Source organism: Topomyia yanbarensis, chromosome 3 (assembly GCF_030247195.1).
Source record: "Topomyia yanbarensis strain Yona2022 chromosome 3, ASM3024719v1, whole genome shotgun sequence".
Lineage (NCBI taxonomy): Eukaryota > Metazoa > Arthropoda > Insecta > Diptera > Culicidae > Topomyia > Topomyia yanbarensis.
In genome coordinates this window covers 266,035,480-266,058,765 of record NC_080672.1, presented here as the reverse complement: position 1 = coordinate 266,058,765, position 23,286 = coordinate 266,035,480, and the positions used below count along the sequence as shown (strand labels likewise).

Genomic DNA, 23,286 nt, shown 5'->3' with positions numbered 1-23,286 from the left:
TTATTGTCCCCGTAATAGATAACTTTTATTTAGAGTTTACTATAGTACGCTATTAATACTATTGTGAATTCACGCTAACATGTAGTTGTATGGTAAAAGGTTATGTTTTCAAACAGTGTCACATATTCAATAGATTTTCATTATAACACACATTGACTATTTCTCAGTTGATTTTACCATAAGAGATTGAGCGATGAAAACGTGACCTCTTAAAATCACTATTTTTCATTTGTCACTTCATACATTGAATTATCGTAAATACTTTGTTTGCAGCACTTTTAGAACTTTGCATGGCGAAGATTTATGCTGAAGTAACAAAGTTATTATCTCGTCTATTTGAAAAGTTATGAACGATTTTTGTTAAAAAAGTGCACCATTTTCAAAAATAATTATTTATTTTACAGAAATAACGCTCTCGTAGTTTTTTCACCAAAATCTACAAAAATTTCGATCTTTCAAATGAAATTAAAAGATTGAAAATCCATTTGCAATATTGGAAGATTTGAACAAAACCATTTTTGTTTTGAAAATCGCCTGTAACTATGCAAACAAAAGAGATAGAAACAGCTTCGGCAGACATGTGTATTTGCAAAAGTTCTAAAAATCTCTAAAACAAAGTATTAGCGAGAAATTAACACATAAAAAGATATTAATAGAAAACCAATTTTTAAAGAGCCACCCCACCTTAAATATTGCAAAAATCGTAGCACATGAACCATTAGAGATAGCTACATAGTTTCTTCAGAAAAGTTGCTTCAATTTGATTTATTTATAACTTTGTAGAACATTATGTAGCTGAATTTCACATATCTAAGAAGTTAATACTTTGAACACCCTAACCACAAGGACCACTCTAATTAAACTAATATAATAAAATCGGCAAGAAAGTACTAACAAAGTTTGCCGAAGATACTATATATCTAAAACCAACGGTTTTGGCGCAAACAGTTTTGTCTTCCTAAATACAGCTTTGGGACCATAGTGTAACGGTATGCTACGTTTTGTTCTATTCTTAAAAATACCATGCGGATTTGGGACAACAATATAAAAACAGCCCTTGTTTTGCGTTTTTTCATGAAAAATATGAAAATGCTCAACATCATTCTATAGAAGCGTCTTTGTTTTAGTAAAAAAGTAAACAGTTAATATTTGTTTTACAAATTAGAAACTTGTTCACATGTTCACTATAGGATTCTGGAATTATATCTTCCGTTATTTTTTTACCAACTTTAACTTCAAAGTTAACTTTTGAAAGTATACCTAATCGGACAAAAAATGATTTTTTTAAATTTATGTGAGACTGTCCTCTTAAGGGTTCATGCGAGCAAGTTTCTAATTTGAAAAACAAACATTAATTCTGTCATTTTTCAACCGGTTTTGATAATAAATAGATTATCGGGTGTGAAATTAATTTTTCTTGGACGCTATCAGCACGTTGTTGGCACCATAGGGTAGTCCATGGTCATTTTAGTACTGGCAGGATGCCAAAACAGCACATAACAATCATGTTGCTCCAGGAAACGCAGCATATATTTATACAGGCAGTCGATCGTTTAAATTTCCTGGTTGATTGTTCCACAGTAAAATTAATTCGTTTCAATCAACAGGTACAGCTAGCCCACCAAATCAGATATTTCTTAGCAAACTGCGACATATGCCAGAAAATATTTCACATTTTTCCCTTTCTAGTTACCGTTACAGCTCCTGCCCAGGAAGCAGTTTGGACTTGGCTTGACGTACGTTTTGACGTCCAACTTAGCTCGATTGAACGTCGTCAATATTGTCATATACAGTTTCCGGGATCATATTTTGGACTTCTTGGTTAGAGTCATTATCTTCTTAACCTCGAATCACGGTTATATTCGCTACTCCCACCTTGTTTGCGGCATTTTGACCAATCATTTTGTTTTCGCTGCAACTTACAGTTTTCGATTTCTCCCCGATCCAGTCTTAGTGGTTGTCGACAATCGTTTCCCCAATACTTTTATAACGTTGGTGACAGTTGATTTGGCTACTTTCACCAATTCGGGTAACTCAGCGTGTGAGTAGTCTGGATTTTGATCTTAATGGCCCCTTTTCAAAATAAAGCACTGAAGAATGATGCCTTACCGCATGTGACGAAAACACAAATAATTGTGGAAACAAGAAACATCTGTAATAGTCTGTGATAAATGATAGGAATTAGGTGCTTTCATCTAGTCATAATGAAACACACTACAAACTCACACATCATTTATTCAGAATAAATAGCATTCCGTAAGCTTTCTACCTGTACCGTCACTGCCCCATCAACACGTCTGAGGTATCATTTCCGCACCCATTAGGAAGCAAACCACAACGATAGTAGGTCATGCCATATATCAAGCATGGGTCACACTTTCCTTTGCAAAACCAAAGACAGCAACATCAAGTCACAAAACTTAACTCCCAGCTCAAAGTAACTACATTCTTTGTCATGGTACTGATGATACCACCGCAATGTGTCCTCGTGCATAAAGAAAGTACGTTATACTATATCTGTACTTTTCACACACATACACATACACATTCACTCTCAATGACCTAATCTACTCCAGACCAACACAAATTGTCTACTTCTCTGTTGAGGACTATCTTCTTCTACCATCTGTGACTTCGCTCCATAAAGCAATGTCTTGTTTGTAGCAAATAAATATGTTCGTAGTTACGAAGCGATGTCTCAATCCCGAAACATCTTCACTCGCCGCGGGAGGACGTTGTTAGAGATACATAGTTCATTCAATTTGTCGGTCAATGATTCAAACAGCTCTGCTCAGGTCCTATTAAGAATCACAGTCGGCAACAAAATCCATGGACCTCGCACGCCCTTTGTGGATTGTCAGTGCAATTTTGTCAACACTTGCAAATTGAATTTGGTTGATTGATTCGTGATGGGTAAGCTTTATCGGTTTCAGAAGTAAACATTTTCTTTTGATATTTGTTGCACCCAAAAATGATAATTTTTGAGATTTTACCCTCTGTAGCGGAGTATGCATATTTCTTTAATATATAAAAAACGCTTGTTGATTATAGCTGTTCTTAGTTAACACATTATCCGCATACCCCAAACAAAGGATCATTCAAATGCCTTTCGAATTAATATCGTTATTAGATATTGTATAACATTGGCGCCATAATACTTTACCGCTCCCTCCCACCGTCTCATTGATTGCATTTCCATAACCACCTACAGTCTTCCTTACTTTCTCCAGCAACCATACAGATAAAATTCTCAAAACAAAACATCAGATCAGGACTGTACTGCAAATAGCTGAACCTCCCAGGGATAGGATATTTCGTGAACAAAACCAAGAAGAAAACGCGTCTAGCCGGCGCCTTAGTGGGGAATGCGCACAATGAAATCTATTGCAAATCGATTGCGATACTCATCGAACGGCGAACGCCATTGCCGTCGGCCACTCAACCAAATAAACTACTCCGAAGCTCAATGTGTTACACTGGAGGGGTCTGTATATAATCATTGCATTAATCGTTATTTATTGAGAGAAACGGTCAAGTGATGAAAAAGTGCCTGACATAAATCAGAATGTGCTTTGCACAGTACAGCTCGACAATAAATGGGCCAAACGGCAAATACTGTTATGCTTTAGCTAGTGCTATTCTCGATGATTTGGAAGCCGGTAATTATATTGATTGATGAAATTATTATATAGTCCTGAAAATCAGTCGTTATTTGTTTGCCTTTTTTCTTCGTTTTTCGTTCTTCGTTCTTCGTTCTTCGTTCTTCGTTCTTCGTTCTTCGTTCTTCGTTCTTCGTTCTTCGTTCTTCGTTCTTCGTTCTTCGTTCTTCGTTCTTCGTTCTTCATTCTTTGTTCTTCGTTCTTCGTTCTGCGTTCCTTGTTCTTCGCTCTTCGTTCTTTCTTTCTACGTTCTTCGTTGTTCATTCTTCCTTCATTGCAAAGTACATTTTCCCTGAATTACTACAATCACCCACAGCTCATATTTATCTTCATATTATCTACTGGAAATTTATTACTTACCGCGGGACCCTAACCAATCCTTCAGCATCTCAAGCTGGCTAAAAGAGAAAAATAAACATTCCACTCGGATAGAACCATCTCGGACTGATGAACAGGGCGAGGATTTTCCTTCGTCTTCGGAACAACGCAATTCTCGCTTTCCACAATTGAAGCATGTTTATAGCCATTCCGTGATTAGGATAATGATCGGAAAAAGCCGTGCGTCGATTCGACTTTTTTGCCGGAGTCTAGCGTAGAGTGGAAAGAAAATTGAAGTGGAATTTGCTATGCATACTTTGCATTCAGAGGAAAAATTCCACAATTGCGACGAGGATTATTGTAGTGGTTCTGGAAATGGCAAGACACTTCATATATTGAAAGCACGGTACCCAGTGACGGTCGTGAGACTTCCATTTTTGTTCTCATAAGTCAATGATATTTTCATTGATTTTTCTCATTCCCCAGATTCTTTCTTAGCGCAATTAATGGCAATTCTAGTACTGAAGTAAGAGTTTAGTGAAGTATCGTTCAAAATGAAATTAACTGCAGAAAAAACCGGTTTTACGTTTCGTAAAATAATTGATGGACATTGGCCTATGGGCAAAACCGGCCAATCGTTTATAGTCCTAGGCAAAGTTCTAAACCAGCATACAAAATGAAGCTGACCAAAAACCAACTCACTTAAACTTGAAAGTCAATTACCCTACTCAAGGAAATGGGAAAAAACGTGCCTCCGACATTGCAAGTACTCTCTAGAAGAGAAGAGAGGTATGAAAAAAAACTTTTCTATGCGAAACATTGTGCAACATCAAGGCTGCTGGTCAAAAAGGATCCTACTTCAAATAAAAAAATCCAATCGAAGCGCAAAAACTAACTTGAGCACTGCCGGCGTTAGCAAATTCAATTTGCTCCTGCAAATATGCTATAGAGCCATATTTCAAGCACTGTTATAACATAGGCGAAAGCCGACTAGAACCGGAAATAGTATGCTCTTGAATTGAATAATGTTCAGCTGTGCTATGAAAAGCCATGATAGCACACCGATAGTTTGGTGAAAGTTTCGGCCATTTCTCGGAATCAAGCCACAATTGAGCGGAACGTTTCTATGGCGGAAATCAGTGCAATGTTTCGAGCTTTTAGTGAATTTGATTACCACTCACATCAAGAACAGTTCTACTGTAAACTCGGATGATTCGGATATTTTCACAAGATCCACTCTATAGTGCATCGATGGAGACGCGTGGTACTTTTTGTCAAATGTGAATAGGACTAGCTCTCAGGAAGGAAGGTCCAGTTCATACATGCCTATAGAGAGCTTTGTTAGGATGGTTTCAGTTGTTCACAGATACTGTTAAATTCATTTCATTTCATTTCTTACAAATAGTATTTTTGGTGAGTCCGAAATTGAGCTGCTTTTTGTGAAATAAGTGTATCCACTTTTGAGCTTTTGACAACATCCATTTTGGAAGCAGCACGAAGTCATGGTACTGGTACAAACTGGATACACGCAATATTTAGTACCCGCCGTCGGAGCTCATGGTAAAGGCAAGTAGGGATAAAGAAACTGAGGTCTGCGGATGTCATCAAGGTTGTGTACTGTCACCACTTTTATGGAACCTTGTCGCCAATGTACAGTGTTTTCAAATAAGCAATATAGTGGATCACAAAAAACGATTTTTGAGGTATAGTGTCGTCAACAAAGATTGTTTATAAAATACAGACTTGAAAAAAAAAATAAGTAACAACTTTGCCCAAGAGACTATGTGTCTATCTGTTGATTTTACTAGACATTTGTGGAGTTTTCTATGATACACCGCTGAAAATATTTTTTTTCAATGCTTCTGCAATCCCACTTTTGAACAGTGATTAGACCCAGTTCCGGAGTTCCGGCGAAGGTCATCCGATAAGAGTCTGAATTGACCTATGTCTTCTTCCCGTCAACTGCGACTGATGCTGAATGCAAACGTTTGCACACCAGTATCTTCACTGGTTGAAGCATGGGGTCTTTAAAGCTGTACACATACGAGGCGACAGGACAAGTTGTTCACAATCTTTAACAATGTGAATTTATTAAAAATGTACCGCGCACAGAGGGGTATTTGGCCGAAAAAGCTAGCCGAAAGTCAAATTTTCAAAAACCGTTATCGAGGGAATTATATTATATCATAATATTGCATAGTAATTTCTGCATTATGGCAATTATGTTGCGTGTATTTACTAAAGTTTGGCAACCCTGTTACTGTAAAAGGAAGGGTTTTTTTTATACTGCTCGGCTAAATTAAAATTCGCGCGTGGAAACAAATCTTCTAAACATTAGTTATTCAAATTGTCCCGACTCCAACATCCTATGTTTTAATAAAGTTCAGGGTCATATTTTGGTGTAGATGTACTCAAAAAAAATATCAGTCTTATTAAACTTAAATACAAAGAAAAAAATCCGTGATTTTCTCACTTTTCAAAATTGAAAAAGTTCATGTTACCAATCCGTCCCAATGAAAACTCTTGTACACTGATTAAGCATAATCTAAATACTACTAGATCGGGAGAAAAACTTGGCATAATTGCGCCATTTTCAATGTGAGCTATTTGAAAAAGTAGATATTTTGGACATTTATCCTTACATTGTCCGTGCGATGTTCAAACTTTTACAAGGATATTTCTTTTCGAAATAATGTTCAGTTAACTGAGAAACAAAATGATGGTTTTATTCAACCAGAGTGCTCAAAAGTGCTTCGGCACCAGCTGAGTCATTTCGAAACACTGTTGAAGCAAAATATGTACCATACAACGGGGTATCTTTGATCAAATGAGACTTTTTTCAGTAACGTGCGATAAGATGATTCCCTCTAACAAAATCACCGATACAAAATACAAACCACATTCTAAACATGTTCAGCATCTACCGGCAACGGTTATTTAGTCATTTAATGTACCTTTTATGAACATAAATTCAAATTGAAAATGATATAATTTTCACGCATCGTTTCAATCTGTTCAAACAATTCCTTGTATATTAAAGAAATCAATCAACTTCAACTGAACTAATCACTTTTTAAGAGACCGTAAATATTTTTGTCCTATAATTTATCTAAAAAATCCGAGATTTTTACTGCTAACCATTTGATTTCAACTATTTTCCCGAAAAAGTGCGATAAAAGAATAAAATAAACTCAAAATTTTAGGGAAACTGTTTGCATAATATGTTATAATATTTATCTCAGATCGTTCAACATGGTGCAGATTATGAAAGTTGTTATATAGTGTCCAGGAAAGCCGTTGGAAATAGTCACACTTTGATATTTAAAAGCCGTAAAAAACCAAGGAGTATTCTTCTGAAGAAGATCTTACGCTGTTTGGTGAGGCGAACTTGACGAGAAGGCAATACGAGCTAATGCAAAAAGCCAGCAAACATGTCTTTCCTTGTTATTACATCCTAAAATCTGCTAAACTTGCTGTGCACCAAACTCTTCGAAATGCAATTTTTAAAACATAAATTTTTTAAATATTATGTACGTAATACTTGGATTAGCCAGAAAGATTTTGTTACACTTGTATACGAATACAAACCAACCAATTATTACTAAATCATTGCATTTATGTAAAATATTAGTTGAATATTAATTTCTGTTGCAAATATTAAAATAATTTCGGACAGACTAATAATTCAATTTTTGGTCTTTTGACTTAAGTAGTGCCGCTACCTTATTTAGGACTGGTGGTATCCAACGGGGAAAACCGATCGGAAATTGTGAAAAAATTCCCCCCGGAGGCGAGACTCGAACTCGCAACCTTCGAGACTCCGGCCCAATGCACTAACCCTTATGCTATCCCTGGGTATGGTGACATCCCAGAAAGAACATATGGTTATTAGGGTGGGACAAAAATTAGATTCCAGCTCCGAGCAACTTTTTAGTTACCATTTGGGTCCTAGAACAACTGTGCAAATTCTTAGCTCGATCGGTGAAACTATATTTTTGCGCCCACTGTTTAAAGTTTACATGGGAAAATTAACTTTTACAAAATAATTCGTCCAGGAGTCACCCATTACTTCCTAAAAATAAATCGTTATGTGGCTTTTATAGGAAATTTTATAAAGAAACAAAGTCTCGAAAACCACGAAACGTTCTGATGCTTGAGAAAAAGTTATTAAGCAGAAACCGATTGATTCTCTGACCATTGATAAAATATTGATTTTTTCTAGCACCACTGCTGTTGGTTGTCCAATTATACGCAATTTTGTTTTAATCCTCTCTTAATGTGTCTAAATCGTTTATCTATACTATTTGGCCACTTCGCAAGATTTTAAGGGATAAATTGAGGCTTCTTTTGTACATAATAAGAGAAAGTTAAAAAATTTGTATGCAAATAGACCGTCAGAAGCAGTGATGCTATGAAAAGTGAAATTTTCATCAATCTTCAGGGCGTCAATCGGTTTTTGGTTAATAACTTTTTCCACAATCATCAGATCGTTTTGCAGTCTTCTAGACTTTATTTCTTTGAGAAATTTCCTATAAAAATCAGATATCTACTTATTTTTAGGAGATAACGGGCGACTCTTGGAAGAATTAATTTGCAAAAGACAATTTTCTCATACGAAATCCCATGTAAACTTTAAACCGTGGGCGCAAAAATATAGTTTCACCGATCGAGCCAAAAATTTGCAGAGTTGTTCTGGGAGCTAAATGGGATCCAAAAAGTTACTCGGAACCAAATTTTATTTTTTTCATATAACCATGTCCCACTCTAATGGTTATCTCACTGGCGACGGTGATCGTACCCTGCCTGCAAAGCGAGAATCAACACACAACGGCGGCTGATCACCCCAACACATTTGATCTATTTTATTTCCCCGCTAGATACCAAGGCCCGGGTTTTTATTATCGTCTGATGTCTAATTTTTAGTTCATTACCAATCGTACTTCGGTGGGTGACAGCACTAATGAAGACTGTCGATTTCTGGTCCCTTGCCCAGTGAACAGAGGTATGACGGGAGCGAACCCGCCCTTTCGAATTAAACTAATAATTCAATTTGTAGTCTTTTGACTTAAGTGCCAATACCTTATTTAGGACTGGTGGTATCCAACGGGGAAATCCGATCGGAAATGGTGAGTGAAGCTAAGCAATCATGTGAAAAAAGCTGCCGTTGTGTGTTGATTCTCGCTTTGCAGGCAGGGTACGATCACCGTCGCCGTGCGAGTTCGAGTCTCGCCTCTGGGGAGAATATTTTTCACATGATTGCTTAGCTTCGCTCATCATTTCAGATCGGTTTTCCCCCGTTGGATACCACCAGTCCTAAATTTCGGACAGGTTTTTCAATCAAATACTCCTATATGCTGTGTCTAGAGTGACGGCGCCGGTGGTTGAGTGGTAAGCGTGACCGCCATTCATTCAAATCTGTGGTCACGTCTTCCTTCGGAAGGGAAGTAACGCCGTTGGTCCTCGGTCCATGAGTTGATGGATCGATATTTAGTCCAGATAGTAGTGGAGTCACCTCTCTGGCGTCGGAAATGAAGAAGTAGAATCCAACTTCTATACTTACTTACAAATATCCTCTTCCCGTGATACTCGTGGAGTGAGCAAGCAGAGTGGCTCGCGGTTGTATGGGAAAACTTTAAAATGATAAAAACTAGCGGGCACAGCACTTTTTAAGTTCCTTTTGTTGTCCCAAATGTCTGTACAAAATTTGGTAGCGGTTGGTTGCCTCCACCCGCTCTTCTTTTCATTTTCAGGCTACGTCTAGGTTATTCATCAATTCAAAGGTACCAAGTCTCTGCGACAACTATATTCTCATTTATTTAAGTTTAAAGTACTCGTGTCGCTGGTGTCCTAACAGTGTTGAAAGAAATAATGAATTTCTGCATTTGGATTGAACCATTAGTTTTAAAATCGGTATAATTATTTTTTTGAAAACTCGTAGCTAGTTACCGTCTTCGACAAAGTTGTTAATCAAGGTTTGAATTATCGTTTTATAAAGCTGTTTTTTCATATTGCGTGAAATCTCTCGATCTTTATTAACGTAAATGCAAAATGATTGGTTTCCCCATATAAAGTTCCATACAAACTTTGAACGTAATGCGCAAACCCGGGAAACAACAGATCGCGTGGGCAGTAGTATATACGGCCTCAAGCAAAAGCATGTATCGGACTAACATTCCTTTTCTTTCCTTCCGCGATCTACGTTTGGGCTTGGCCGGCAGCGGTCTTGATCAATAAAACAATTTAGGATTGCCAGGAGTTGCACATTGAAAGATGTTCCGCTAATCCCAAGCATAATTATCTACTGATTTCCTGTGCAACTTCAGCTAGTCCAGATCGATAACGGAGTAGCAGGACGGGGTGGTCGCACAAGCTCAAGTTCAATACTCCTATGTGCCGTGTCTAGAGAGATTTATATCGAAAAATTAAGTCGCATGAACTGAGACTCCATGCACATTAGCTTTTGGTGTGAACTATCCCTCAGGCAGAAATTTTCTTTACCCAGATTGGGATTCCTATTTACGTAAAAATCAGAGTTAACCTATACGAAAGATTTATAATTTTGTATTATCTATCCGAGTATACTAACCAAAATATTTTACATTTAGTGGTATAGGCTTGTGCCAACAATTTGTGGAATTTATGTTTGAAAGTTTGATGGATCATATTCCCGTGATATTTGATAGTAGTTTTCTAGAGATAATACTTTTTACGGTTTGTTAAACTGAAATGTGAACCAAACCATTATATACAAGCATATTAATGTCCGAGAAATAAGATATGATATGGGATTATACCAATAATAGCAACGAAACAATAATATTGATTTTCATTACCCGCAAACCCGTTGTATGGTTGGGACCGCTCTAAACCTCATGCAGCACATTTTAACTCGCACTTTTTAAAGAGCAATCCATGAATGTTAAGGCCAATTTGTACGACAATGAGCAAAAAACCAAAGCGGAGTACAGAACGAGAACAATAATTTAAACATTATTACCATCATCCATTCTTCTTTGCAACGCACTCTTCCCCTCCGTTCAGAAAATCGGTTCGCATGAATGCTGCCACCTCCTTTGCAATCATAGAGTTGAAGCGGGAGTTTTCGGAGAACAAAGCATCCCGACTGGTAGGTTTGTAATAATGTACATATGTACCTCGGTTCGGCTAGCAGAGGGAAGCATTTTACTTATAGGAAAAAAAAGTTCCACATCAAAACTTTCCTGTGTAAATTCCGTCGCTATTGTGTGACTTTCTGCACGCACTAACACAACTCACCATGTCAGAACTCGGATCACGACAGCACCAGTCCCAGCAAGGAGGCAGTCTACAGCAATGCCTAATCTGGAGCTTTATGACCTCTTCTCGGTTGATGCTCTTACTCGTTCCGGTTTGATGAAAATGTTACTTTTTCGAATGGCAAAAGTTTACTTGTACTAGGTGTATAATTTTATGTAACATTTTACACGAGTTTCCACTTTTGCACTGTGTGTTTACTATTCCTGTCAACTCGGGATGGGACTTTGGCCTCTGCCCATAGCACACCGCATGACGTTTGCTGTGGCTGGCAAAAACTGCTTTTATCAAGTTTACTCAATTGTGTAATTGTGTTTCATTTGAATAAATTTCACGGACTTATGCTACAAAGTTTGGCTTCTGAGTTAAACGATACGGATTCGGATATTACTTAGATGTATGTGTGTACATCAGGTGAAACGAATAAACTGACGTTGGGCATTGTTATGAAGTTGTTTGAACGAATTTCATGAGTATTGGTATACATAGTACGTTAGTATGTTTAGTTTCTAAATAGCTTCCGTTTGAGTATGGTGCAAAAATTTCGAACCAAAATAGACTCAATCCCCATCGTGACTTCGCTTGATTTAGGGATCTGTCCTAATACCATTAAGCTGCGAACGCGCATAAAAAGTGCCTACAGTCTATCGGATGGCAAACATTCAAATGAAATACTTTCCAATCACGCACAAACAAACAAACAAACAAAAAAAACTTTCCATATGTTTCCATCCAATCACTACGTATACGAACAGTTCGATACTCGTTATCGGCTGCCGGATATACGCTATGAAGAGCAATTGTTAGCATATGCCCAAAGTTGATGGTGTTTCTCGTTGGGGCTTTAGAGGATGGATTAGACCTGCTCGTTGCTGAAAATGGATCGTCACGATTTATGCCATTTTAGTTTCAAGTATTTTTCCCAACCCTAGTATTAATAGAAATTCTATCAAAACAGTATATTCGCTGCTCGGGGCGATTGTATGAAGGTTCAATTTTCACGGTTGACAACGCATAACAATAACAGTGAGCCACTTCACTTGTGCTGGTGGATATCACATCTGCGTATCGTAATCGTGATTGGTCGAATAAGTGCAAATGCATCAAGCACAATATGCAACCGTCATAGGGACCATTCATAAATTACGTAACGTAAAAATTGCCCAAAATTGGCTTCCCTCTCCCCCTATGTAACAAATTGTCACAAATTTATTCATCCCTCCCTCCCCTATTACGTAACAAATTCCTTGAACAATTTTTTTTTCTTCGGTAAAAACATGTTACATACCCTAGTAACATTTGAGGTTTTATGGTGCTCTTGAAGTCTCTCTTAAAACTAAGATTGCACTTGTAGTGTGCTATAAAACTTAAATTGTTACTTGGGTAACGATCTAGCTTACTCCCCCTCCCCCTTTTGTCACAACATGTCACATTTATGAATGGTCATATACGTGCACTCTTTATTTAACCCTCTACTGTCCAAATTTTTGTTTCCCTTCAAAAAATTTAAATAGTCTGTTTTTATAATGAGAAACCAGTTAAACCTCAAAACATGTAACCCCCAAAAGGCGGGGTTGGGCAGCTGGGCCAACAAAAATCTCTATATACAAAAATGAAATGGTGTCCGTATGTTATCGCATAACTCAAGAACTACATGACGGATTTCATTGATTTTTGCATTATTTTGTTGGATATTTTCCGTGGAAGGTTTTTTGGCACAAAAATAAAATACATATTTAAATTTTCTTAATCCACCTATCAGTGCAATTGTGCTCCACTCCTATCAGTGCAATTGTGCTTTACTAATATATCCACGTTTTGCTGGATATCTCTATATATATAAATATGGAATATTAAAATTTTCTTAATCCACCTATTTGTGCAATTGGGACATATTTAGTTTAAGATTGTTTGCATAGTTTACAATTATATAGAGTCACGTAATAAAATATCAGGGGTGTGTTATTTGGTTCCATTTTTTCCGCAACGGTACTTTTCTGTTTTAAAGTTCTACTTTATGATATATCTTGCATTCACGCATTTAAAAGGAAGAGCGGTGGAGGAGTTGATGAACAACGTGTATGAAGGCACTATTCACAAAGGAGAGTATGAATGCAGCAATGCTTTGTTTCCGCGAATTCCCATGATTCAAACGGATTAAAATACCGATTCGACTTTGATAATGAACGTAAGTCATTGAAAAGCTTCGGAATAAATTTGGAGTACCGTCGATTCTCGCATGGCCCTGTTCATATATTGGTAAAGCATCAGCATTATTACTGTTTGAAGAGAGTTGCACAAACAAAGGCGTTGTTTACCACAACGTATATTATAGGACTTTTCGTAACATGTTTTACAATTGGAGTCACCTTACTGGATTTGAAATTAACAGAAATTCGTTCCACAAGCATTACTATTTTTGCAACGTCGGTCAGGTCAGCTAGTTAAAAATATCCGATTTCCAGTATATTTTCCAGATGATACTATTAGATAGGGGCGGACGCTAAGTTCATCTTATCTGGTGTTCGAAGCAACAGATTTGCTCACGTCGAAATGGAACAGGTGGTCCGAAGAACCCGATCCCGCAATTTACGGGCCCAGTTGGAAGGTTTCCGCAAGTGTTCAGATAATTTAAAATGCTTATTATTCATTGATTATCGATTTGGTGTAATTTGAAATGACATTACAGTTACATTGAGCTGCGTTTTGCGAATATGGTTCCTCTACAAAGTTTTATGAAATCGGTCTCAGGATGTCCCAAAAATTCACGAGTGCAACTAGGATTAGAGTCTAGAGAATGCTACTAGTGATGTCTGATTTTTGCAAATAATCGATTATCCGTTAATCGAATAATTTTTGAGAGCTTGAATAATTGATTCGATTAATCGGCCAAGATAATCGATTAAAATCTAATAATCGGTTAGGTAGTAAATCTTAGTTTGCGAACCATAAAAAAGGTCGTTGGGTCTATTTTGAAATTTTGAGTCGCTTGAATTTTTTGTTTTGTCGTTTTCATATTTGGCGTTTTATGTTGTCGATTATTTGATATTAAGTAATCGATTTACTCGATTATACCAAAGCTTCTAATCGATTATTAATTTGTCGATTATTTAAGAAATTAATCGATTATTTGCGTTAATCGAGTAAAAAATACATCAGTGATCCGCTCTTAGCCAAAACAACCAACGCCTACTATTATGTTGAAAGTAAAACTTTTAAATTAATCAAGAATAATAATCAAAATAAAAGTTTCCCTTTTAAGCTAATGAAGAATAGTAATTAATATAAAAGTTTTATTGTCAAACTACGAGTATGCGTTGGTTGTTTTTTGCTAAGAGTGAAAAACTCTTATTTTACCAATATTTTTTTCTGTGTACGACGAATGGTTTATGAGACCAGCAGCCAGTGCTGGGAAAATCACCGAAAATCAAAAATCATCAGTGATAATTATCACTGCTGATCATGCAGTGCTATGATCACAACCATAAAAAATCGCTAGTGATTTTCTCTGAAGCGATAATGTGCTAGCAAAAAATCATTGCAACAAAATCACCGCCTGTGATCACAGCCTGATTATGTTTTTTTTGATCGGGATTATGAAGTTGAGAAAATCAGGTACGATAGAAAAGATGCAAAATCGGGGTTAATGGTATTGTACATGATTATTGTAAGAAACTCCTTATGATGATGATTTGGCCAAATGATTTTGGGAGTGAGAGCGATCCAGCACACATGTAGGGATGCAAAATAATCCAAATGCTAACGATTTCAGCTTTTCGGGAATGTGTTTTATATTGAAGGACAAGTTGTTGGTAGTTGAACATCAATAGTTTTGAACATTTTCAATGCACAGGGGGTCTGCCGATGCGCTAAAATGGAATTTTTTTCAACTTTTCGGGAAAGTGTTTCATATTGAAGGACAAGTCGTTGGTAGTTGAAAATCAATAGTATTGGACATTTTCAATGCACAGGGGGTCTGCCGATGCGCTAAAATTGATTTTTTTCAACTTTTCGGGAAAGTGTTTTATATTGAAGGACAAGTTGTTGGTAGTTGAAAATCAATAGTATTGGACATTTCCAATGCACAGGGGGGTCCGCCGATGTGTCAAATGGAACTTTCTTCAACTTTTCGAGATAGTGTTTCATATTGAAGAAAAAGTTGTTGGTAGTTGAAAATCAATAGTTTTGGACATTTTCAATGTACAGGGGGGTCCGCCGATGTGTCAAAATAGAATTTTTTCAAACTTTTTGGGAAAGTGTTTTATATTGAAGGACAAGTTGTTGGTAGTTGAAAATCAATAGTTTTGGACATTTTCAATGCATAGGGGGTCCGCCGATTTGTCAAAATGGATTTTTTTCAACTTTTCGGGAAAGTGTTTTATATTGAAGGACAAGTTGTTGGTAGTTGAAAATCAATAGTTTTGAACATTTTCAATGCACAGGGGGGTCCGCCGATGTGTCAAAATGGAATTTTCTTCAACTTTTTGGGAAAGTGTTTTATATTGAAGAACAAGTTGTTGGTAGTTGAAAATCAATAGTTTTGGACATTTTCAATGTACAGGGGGGTCCGCCGATGTGTCAAAATGGACTTTTTTCAAACTTTTCGGGAAAGTGTTTTATATTGAAAGGCAAGTTGAGGGCTTTTGAAAATTAATAGTTTTGAACATTTTCAATGCAGGGGGGTCCGCCGATGCCTTAAAATTGATTTTTTTAACCTTTCGGGAAAGTGTTTTATATTGAAGGACAAGTTGTTGGTAGTTGAAAATCAATAGTTTTGGACATTGTCAATGCACAGGGGGGTCCGCCGATGCGTTAAAATTGATTTTTTCAACTTTTTGGGAAAGTGTTTTATATTGATGGACAAGTTGTTGGTAGTTGAAAATCAATACTTTTGGACAGTTTCAATGCACAGGGGGGGTCCGCCGATGTGTCAAAATTGAATTTTTTTAGAAATTTTTTTTGTTTATTTCTTTCTTTTTTATAAATATGACAAAATCGTCAAAAGCTGACAAAATTGGGGATAAACAAAATCGGGGGCTGATAAAGGTCTTTTCTTTGTCTACAATAATTTAAGACTAAAGATTGCGTTATCCATTTTTTTATTATTCGAGCAATTCAAAATTGTTCAAGTTACTTAGAAAAGTTAATAAAGTTAAGACCCGATTTTATCAGCTTCCGATTTTGTCTTCCCAGATTTTATCAGCTTTTTAACCCGATTTTGTCAGCCCTTGATTTCATCAGCTTTTTAACCCGTTTTTGTCAGCCTCATATTAACATATGTTTGATAAGATCTAGCAGACGAACCAAGTCCAATTCGTGCAAATCCTTTCTTGAGCATATTTTTCGTGCCTTATAGTTTTTTTTTAATTTTGTGCTGGAAGACCTCCTTAAGTGAAATTTATACAAAATCAAAAAAGGTTATATGCCTATGTTTAGGGACTATAGAAGAATACATTAACAGCTTCGGTTTATAATAGTAAATTAAGTGTTTATTATAGTAAATTAAGAGTAAAAACGAAATTAAAGTTTGTTTTGCTATTGTTAGGATTATATTGTTTTGTAGACAGAGCTGCGCTAAATAAATTTAAGTGTTGGATACGTTGTACATAAAAACGTATTGACTCCAAAAATACGTCTGTTGAACTTTTTTTTCATAACTAGTTCGTCGGGATAATGACGGATATCAATATTTTTGTAATTATCTTTGTTTTTGGAACGAGTTTGACGAGTGGGTTTTGAAATACCGTCATCGGTGATTACTTTACGCCAAAAATAGAACGTTTTGTACATTACACTCAAGAACTACGATCAAGCAACTTCTAATTTGAAACTGTTCGATGTTTTACATATGGCACAAGTACCTCCAAAGTCATTGAAAAGAACTTTTGGAAAATCAAGATTGAACGTGAAATCTAAAGAGCTAAAATTGGCGTAAAGTCACCCCCACAAGGGGGCTACTTTACGCCAAAATTTTTTTTTCACAAAATCATGTTAACTCCTTGATTTATTGTTATGGATTATGCTCGTTATTTATGTGTGAAAGCAAATGAATGTAGTGCTCGTAAAAATAAAAAGATGGGTGGGTAATGTCTGCGACATAACCGGAGAGATGTAGAATACATAAGGAACACGTTCTTCAAATATGTTGATACTCATTGGAATTTTCGGACAAAAGGTGATTTGGGCGAGGAATATTTCAAATTATTCTTTACAAAAATGATGGTGGTCCTGAAAAGGACCGGTTTTGTTGGCGTTGTTGGCCTTGGTGAGGGAGATGGCTAACGATGAAATTAATTGTTAGCATGAGGAAGTCGCGTAGTACTGGCCAATGGAAGAACAGATAATAATTGATTCCTGAAAATCAATTTTTCTTTATTCATGTAAATTATACATACTTACAAATCTAACAGAAGATTCCTGATCATATTTCTGAATCATTAGTGCGAACATTGTGTAATTTGGTTAAGTACAATGAAAGTTACAAACTTTCCAAACTCGACCTTCTGTTCATTCAGAAATATTGAAATGGGGTGTCGTGGTCACAATAAAAAAAGATGGGTGGGTAATGTCTGTCACATAACCGGAGCGTCGTGATTTCAATTCGAGACGTTAATTTAAATCTAATAATATTCAACAGAATCACGTTTGAATGGGAAATTTTCAAATAATTCTCTATGGTAATAATGGTGGTTCTGAAAAGAACCTTTGGTATCGACGTTGGTGTTGATGGTGATGCGCTGGATCGTTGGATATTTTTGGCATGATAGTTACGTGCCTGGCGAACTGTTTTGTAGCCTCGAACAAAACGACAAGACTGGCTTCTTCGGGTACCATTACGGCTGAACTTTATAAGCTTAGCTCGACTTTGAAATCCTGCACAATCTCACGAATCAGACACTGGTAGGGCCATTTTGTTTGCTACTAGCACGGAGCTGCACAAAAAATCATTTAATGCAGTTAGTTCACGGGGGCTGCCAAAAAGCTTGAATAGAAGCATGCGACTTCAACGTTTCTCTTAAACACATGCAACAACACATTCGTTTTGGTAATACTGATAATAACAGTAGAAAGGAATGGAAAAGCAGTGCACGAAACGAGCGAGAGGATAATTTAAATTTTTGTTCCGTGTGCAAGCTACTTCTTTCCACCCAACGTATTATGTTGCTTGTTGAAAATTTGCTACACACCTTAAAATAAAAGTTTCAGTTTAACTCTCACTAGAACACAATTGATTGGTCCTGAAAAGAACCGTTGCTTTTATTGTAATTTACGCCCACTCCCACAAACCGACCAAGTAGGCATCAGTGGCTTCATTACGGCTGAGTTTTGTAAGCGTACCTCGACTTTGAAGTAATACACAACCTTACGAACCAGACGCTGGAATGTTAGCCAGCGGATTAGTTGCTCCGTTGCCCTTTAGTTGGGGCGAAATACTAGCATGGCGACAGTTCCTGATCGGTAGTTGGTTGCGATGGGCCACCAGTAGCTGGGGCACTTTTGCGGACCGTCATCATCGCCAACTGCTTTCCTCCGGTGGACTGGCTGCTTGCTAGTGCTTGAACGAATACGAATGATGAGAAAAACCGACCGACCAATATTCATATATGAAAACACAAGAAAGCACTACTATCGCTCTCCCGCTCGTTTTCGTGCCATTCCTGTGCCTTTCCTTTCCGTTCGGCTACCAATACTAGCATAACCAAAACGAATATTCTGTCTTTCCATCGCCTTCAATCTAGTGGCCAGTGCTAGCAAACTTGCATGTTCAGTTTTTCAATAACAACATTCCAACAATATTTTCAAAGAATGTTGCAGATTTGAAAAGAAGGAAAGAGAAGATTTTCACAAATTTAAATTCTTTTGTTTTATTTGTTAGCGCTGATAAAGGCTATTTAGTTTGCTACTAGCAAGGAGCTGCACAAACAAATCGATTTATGCAGTTAATCAACGGAGGCTGCCAAAAAGTTCGAATAAAAGCATGCGACTAGTGTACTTTGCATGTTCTATATTTTATCAATACTAGAGAGGATCAATAAAATAATTCAAATTGTTATAGCGACATGGAATTGTGGCAACACTGGCCATGAGATGGTGGGGGAACACGCACATTCGTTTTAGTTATGATGGTAGTAGCAGCAGAAAGGAATGGAAAAGCAGTGCACGAAAACGAGCGAGAGAAGATAATTTAAATTCTCTTTCTTTCTTTCCACACATCGTATTTCTTATATTGCTTTCTGAAAATTATTTGTTATACACCATAAAATGTAAATTTCAGTTTAACTCTTATTAGAACACAATTAATTGGTCCTGTAAAGAACCGTTTATTGTTTTATTGCGGGAGCATAATTCAGACGCACTCCCCGCGGACACGGTGAGCTAGAAAGCACTATTTTGCATTCTCGAACAAACCGACCAAGTAGGCATCGTTGGCTTCTCGGGCCATCATTACGACTGAGCTTTGTAAGCGTAGCTCGACTTTGCAGTCCTGCACAATCTCACGACCCAGACGCTGGAACGATAGCCTACTCTGTTGCCCTTTAGTTGGGGCGAAATTCTTGCAGGGCGACAGTTCCGATGAGTCACCAGTAGCTGGGGCACTTTTTCCGTCCGTCGCTATTGCCAACTGCTTTCCTTCGGTGGACTGGCTGCTTGCTAGTGCTTGAACGAATACGAATGATGAGAAAAACCGAACGACCAATATTCATATACGAGAAAGCACTACTATCGCTCTCTCGCTCGTTTTCGTGCCATTCCTGCGCCTTTCCTTTCCGTTCGGCTACCAATACTAGCATAACCAAAACGAATATTCTGTCTTTCCATCGCCTTCAATCTAGTGGCCAATGCTAGCAAACTTGCATGTTCAGTTTTTCAATAACAACATTCAAACAATATTTTCAAAGAATGTTGCAGATTTGAAAAGAAGGAAGGAAAAGATTTTCACAAATTTAAATTCTTTCGTGTTATTTGTTAGCGCTGATAAAGGCTATTTAGTTTGCTACTAGCAAGGAGCTGCACAAACAAATCGATTTATGCAGTTAATCAACGGAGGCTGCCAAAAAGTTCGAATAAAAGCATGCGACTAGTGTACTTTGCACGTTCTATATTTTATCAATACTAGAGAGGATCAATAAAATAATTCAAATTGTAATAGCGACATGCAATTGTGGCAACACTGGTCATGAGATGGTGGGGGAACACGCACATTCGTTTTAGTTATGATGGTAGTAGCAGCAGAAAGGAATGGAAAAGCAGTGCACGAAAACGAGCGAGAGAAGATAATTTAAATTCTCTTTCTTTCTTTCCACACATCGTATTTCTTATATTGCTTTCTGAAAATTATTTGTTATACACCATAAAATGTAAATTTCAGTTTAACTCTTATTAGAACACAATTAATTGGTCCTGTAAAGAACCGTTTATTGTTTTATTGCGGGAGCATAATTCAGACGCACTCCCCGCGGACACGGTGAGCTAGAAAGCACTATTTTGCATTCTCGAACAAACCGACCAAGTAGGCATCGTTGGCTTCTCGGGGCATCATTACGACTGAGCTTTGTAAGCGTAGCTCGACTTTGCAGTCCTGCACAATCTCACGACCCAGACGCTGGAACGATAGCCTACTCTGTTGCCCTTTAGTTGGGGCGAAATTCTTGCAGGGCGACAGTTCCTGATCGGGTTGCGATGAGTCACCAGTAGCTGGGGCACTTTTTCCGCCGTCGTCATCGCCGACTGCTTTTCTTCGGTGGACTGGCTGCTTGCTAGTGCTTGAACGAATACGAATGATGAGAAAAACCGACCGACAGATATTTATATAATCGCGCTAATATGCACTACTATCGCTTTCTCGCTCGTTCTCGTGCCGTGCATGAGCCTTTCCTTTCCGTCCGGCTTCTAATGGCCTAACCAAAGGAATATGCCGTCTTTCCCCCACCAAGTGCTCTCGTCAAGCAACCCAATGCGAATAACCATACGAACAAACATGTAATGGACCTATATATAAACTTTTCATTATTTTATTGTTCGGTTGGTCTACCATAACGACGGCTCTGTGCGGGATGGGCTGAAAATTTTCACTTTTCCGAGTCGTTTTCGAAAGATTTTTCAAAACACATTTTTTTTGTTATTAGTACATGTTATACATACTTCAAATTTTAATACAGCATAGAGGAACATATTTGCAACAAATTGGTCTAAAAATCAAATCATTCTGTTAAGTATGATAACAGTTATTAACGTTCAAAATCTGACGCGGCGCCGCAGCCGATATTTTGAAACGGGACCCCTATATTGAAACCTTAAATGTATTCTACATTAAAAGGATGTGTTCAAAAACTGCGTACCACGCATCCAATAACCTTGTTTTGGAGAGTCGATAAGTCCTATAATGAAAAAAAGCAAGCCAAGAAAAAAAGCTATACATGATATACTTGATATTGATGATATTGAGCCTTAAGAATTAAACCACCTTGTTTTAGTATTTTTCTAAAAGTAGTTTTAATTGTGTTACGGAGTGCAAAGGCTTTTCCAACAGAAACGTTTTAATGGTCAGGTCAGTTCGGGAAATATTTTTTAGAGGTGCGCCGCCTCTAATTTTTACCTACAATCGGCGGCGGCGGGGCGCACGCCTCTAATATATTATCTTTCGTTTTAATAAATCGAAGCTATTAACATATTCTTCTATCGTCCCTAGACATAGCCTTGTAATCCTTTCGTATTATTTCGTAAAAATTTCCCTTAAGGGGCTCTTTCAGCGCAAAATTTAAAATAAATGATTTTTTGGTTTTTGCTAATTTTGCATCTCTATGACAAGAAAAATATGCTCCAGAAAGGATTTACTATTTTGCCAATTATAGAACCTCGTCCTTCACATAGTGAAAAAATCATCTTTTTAAAAACAAATCTACTTTGAAAATTTGTTCGAGGTCTGTCTACTTTGCTTAAACATTTATCAAAAGCCCCTACTGTTTAATATTTGTAATACATTGACAGACCCCAAGCTCATTTAAAATGTCAACAATTGATTTTTACCTGCCAACAACTTGCCCTTCACTATAAAACACTCCCAAAAAGTTTAAATCATTCCCAATTAGATACTTCGACAGAGCCTCCTGTTAATTGAAAATGTCCAAAACTATTGTTTTTAACAGCCTTCAACTTGCCCTTTAATATAAAACACTCACAAAAAGTTGAAAAAAAAACAATTTTGATGCATCGGCGGACCCCCTTGTGAAAATGTCCAAAACTATTGATTTTCAACAGCCCTCAACTTGCCTTTCAATATAAAACACTTTCCCAAAAAGTTGAAAAAAAATCCATTTTGACACATCGGCGGACTCCCCTGTGCATTGGAAATGTCCAAAACTATTGATTTTCAACAGCCCTCAACTTGCCTTTCAATATAAAACACTTTCCCGAAAAGTTGAAAAAAATTCCATTTTGATGCATCGGCGGACCCCCCTGTGCATTGAAAATGTTCAAAACTATTGATTTTCAACAGCCCTCAACTTGCCTTTCAATATAAAACACTTTCCCAAAAAGTTGAAAAAAATTCCATTTTGACACATCGGCGGACCCCCCTGTGCTTTGAAAATGTCCAAAACTATTGATTTTCAACAGCCCTCAACTTGCCTTTCAATATAAAACACTTTCCCGAAAAGTTAAAAAAATTCCATTTTGATGCATCGGCGGACCCCCCTGTGCATTGAAAATGTTCAAAACTATTGATTTTCAAAAGCCCTCAACTTGCCTTTCAATATAAAACACTTTCCCAAAAAGTTGAAAAAAATTCCATTTTGACACATCGGCGGACCCCCTGTGCATTGAAAATGTCCAAAACTATTGATTTTCAACAGCCCTCAACTTGCCTTTCAATATAAAACAATTTCCCAAAAAGTTGAAAAAAAATTCAGCTTGGCTCATTGACACCCCTAACATATCCATAATGTTCGAAATTAGATAATGATCATTGATCCAAGAATTAAATCAAATCCCAATCATGGCTGATAATGCTCACTTG

The 23,286-nt window shown here is 37.2% G+C and overlaps 3 protein-coding genes across 3 annotated transcripts in view; 2 read left to right on the top strand and 1 right to left on the bottom strand.

Annotated features, from left to right (window-relative positions):
* Positions 1–11,284, bottom strand: part of LOC131694007 (phenoloxidase 8-like) — an 82,526-nt gene extending 71,242 nt beyond the window's left edge. The window contains exon 1 of the mRNA XM_058982346.1: positions 11,253–11,284. The gene's annotated coding sequence lies outside the window, so the exon portion shown is untranslated. The remainder of the gene's footprint in view (positions 1–11,252) is intronic.
* Positions 1–23,286, top strand: part of LOC131694009 (uncharacterized) — a 405,981-nt gene that overhangs the window by 39,772 nt on the left and 342,923 nt on the right. The gene's annotated exons all lie outside the window — the stretch shown is intronic.
* LOC131687913 (uncharacterized) overlaps positions 11,032–23,286 on the top strand; it is a 58,723-nt gene continuing 46,468 nt past the window's right edge. The window contains exon 1 of the mRNA XM_058972008.1: positions 11,032–11,103. Within this exon, the coding sequence (XP_058827991.1) occupies positions 11,032–11,103 (72 nt within the window). The remainder of the gene's footprint in view (positions 11,104–23,286) is intronic.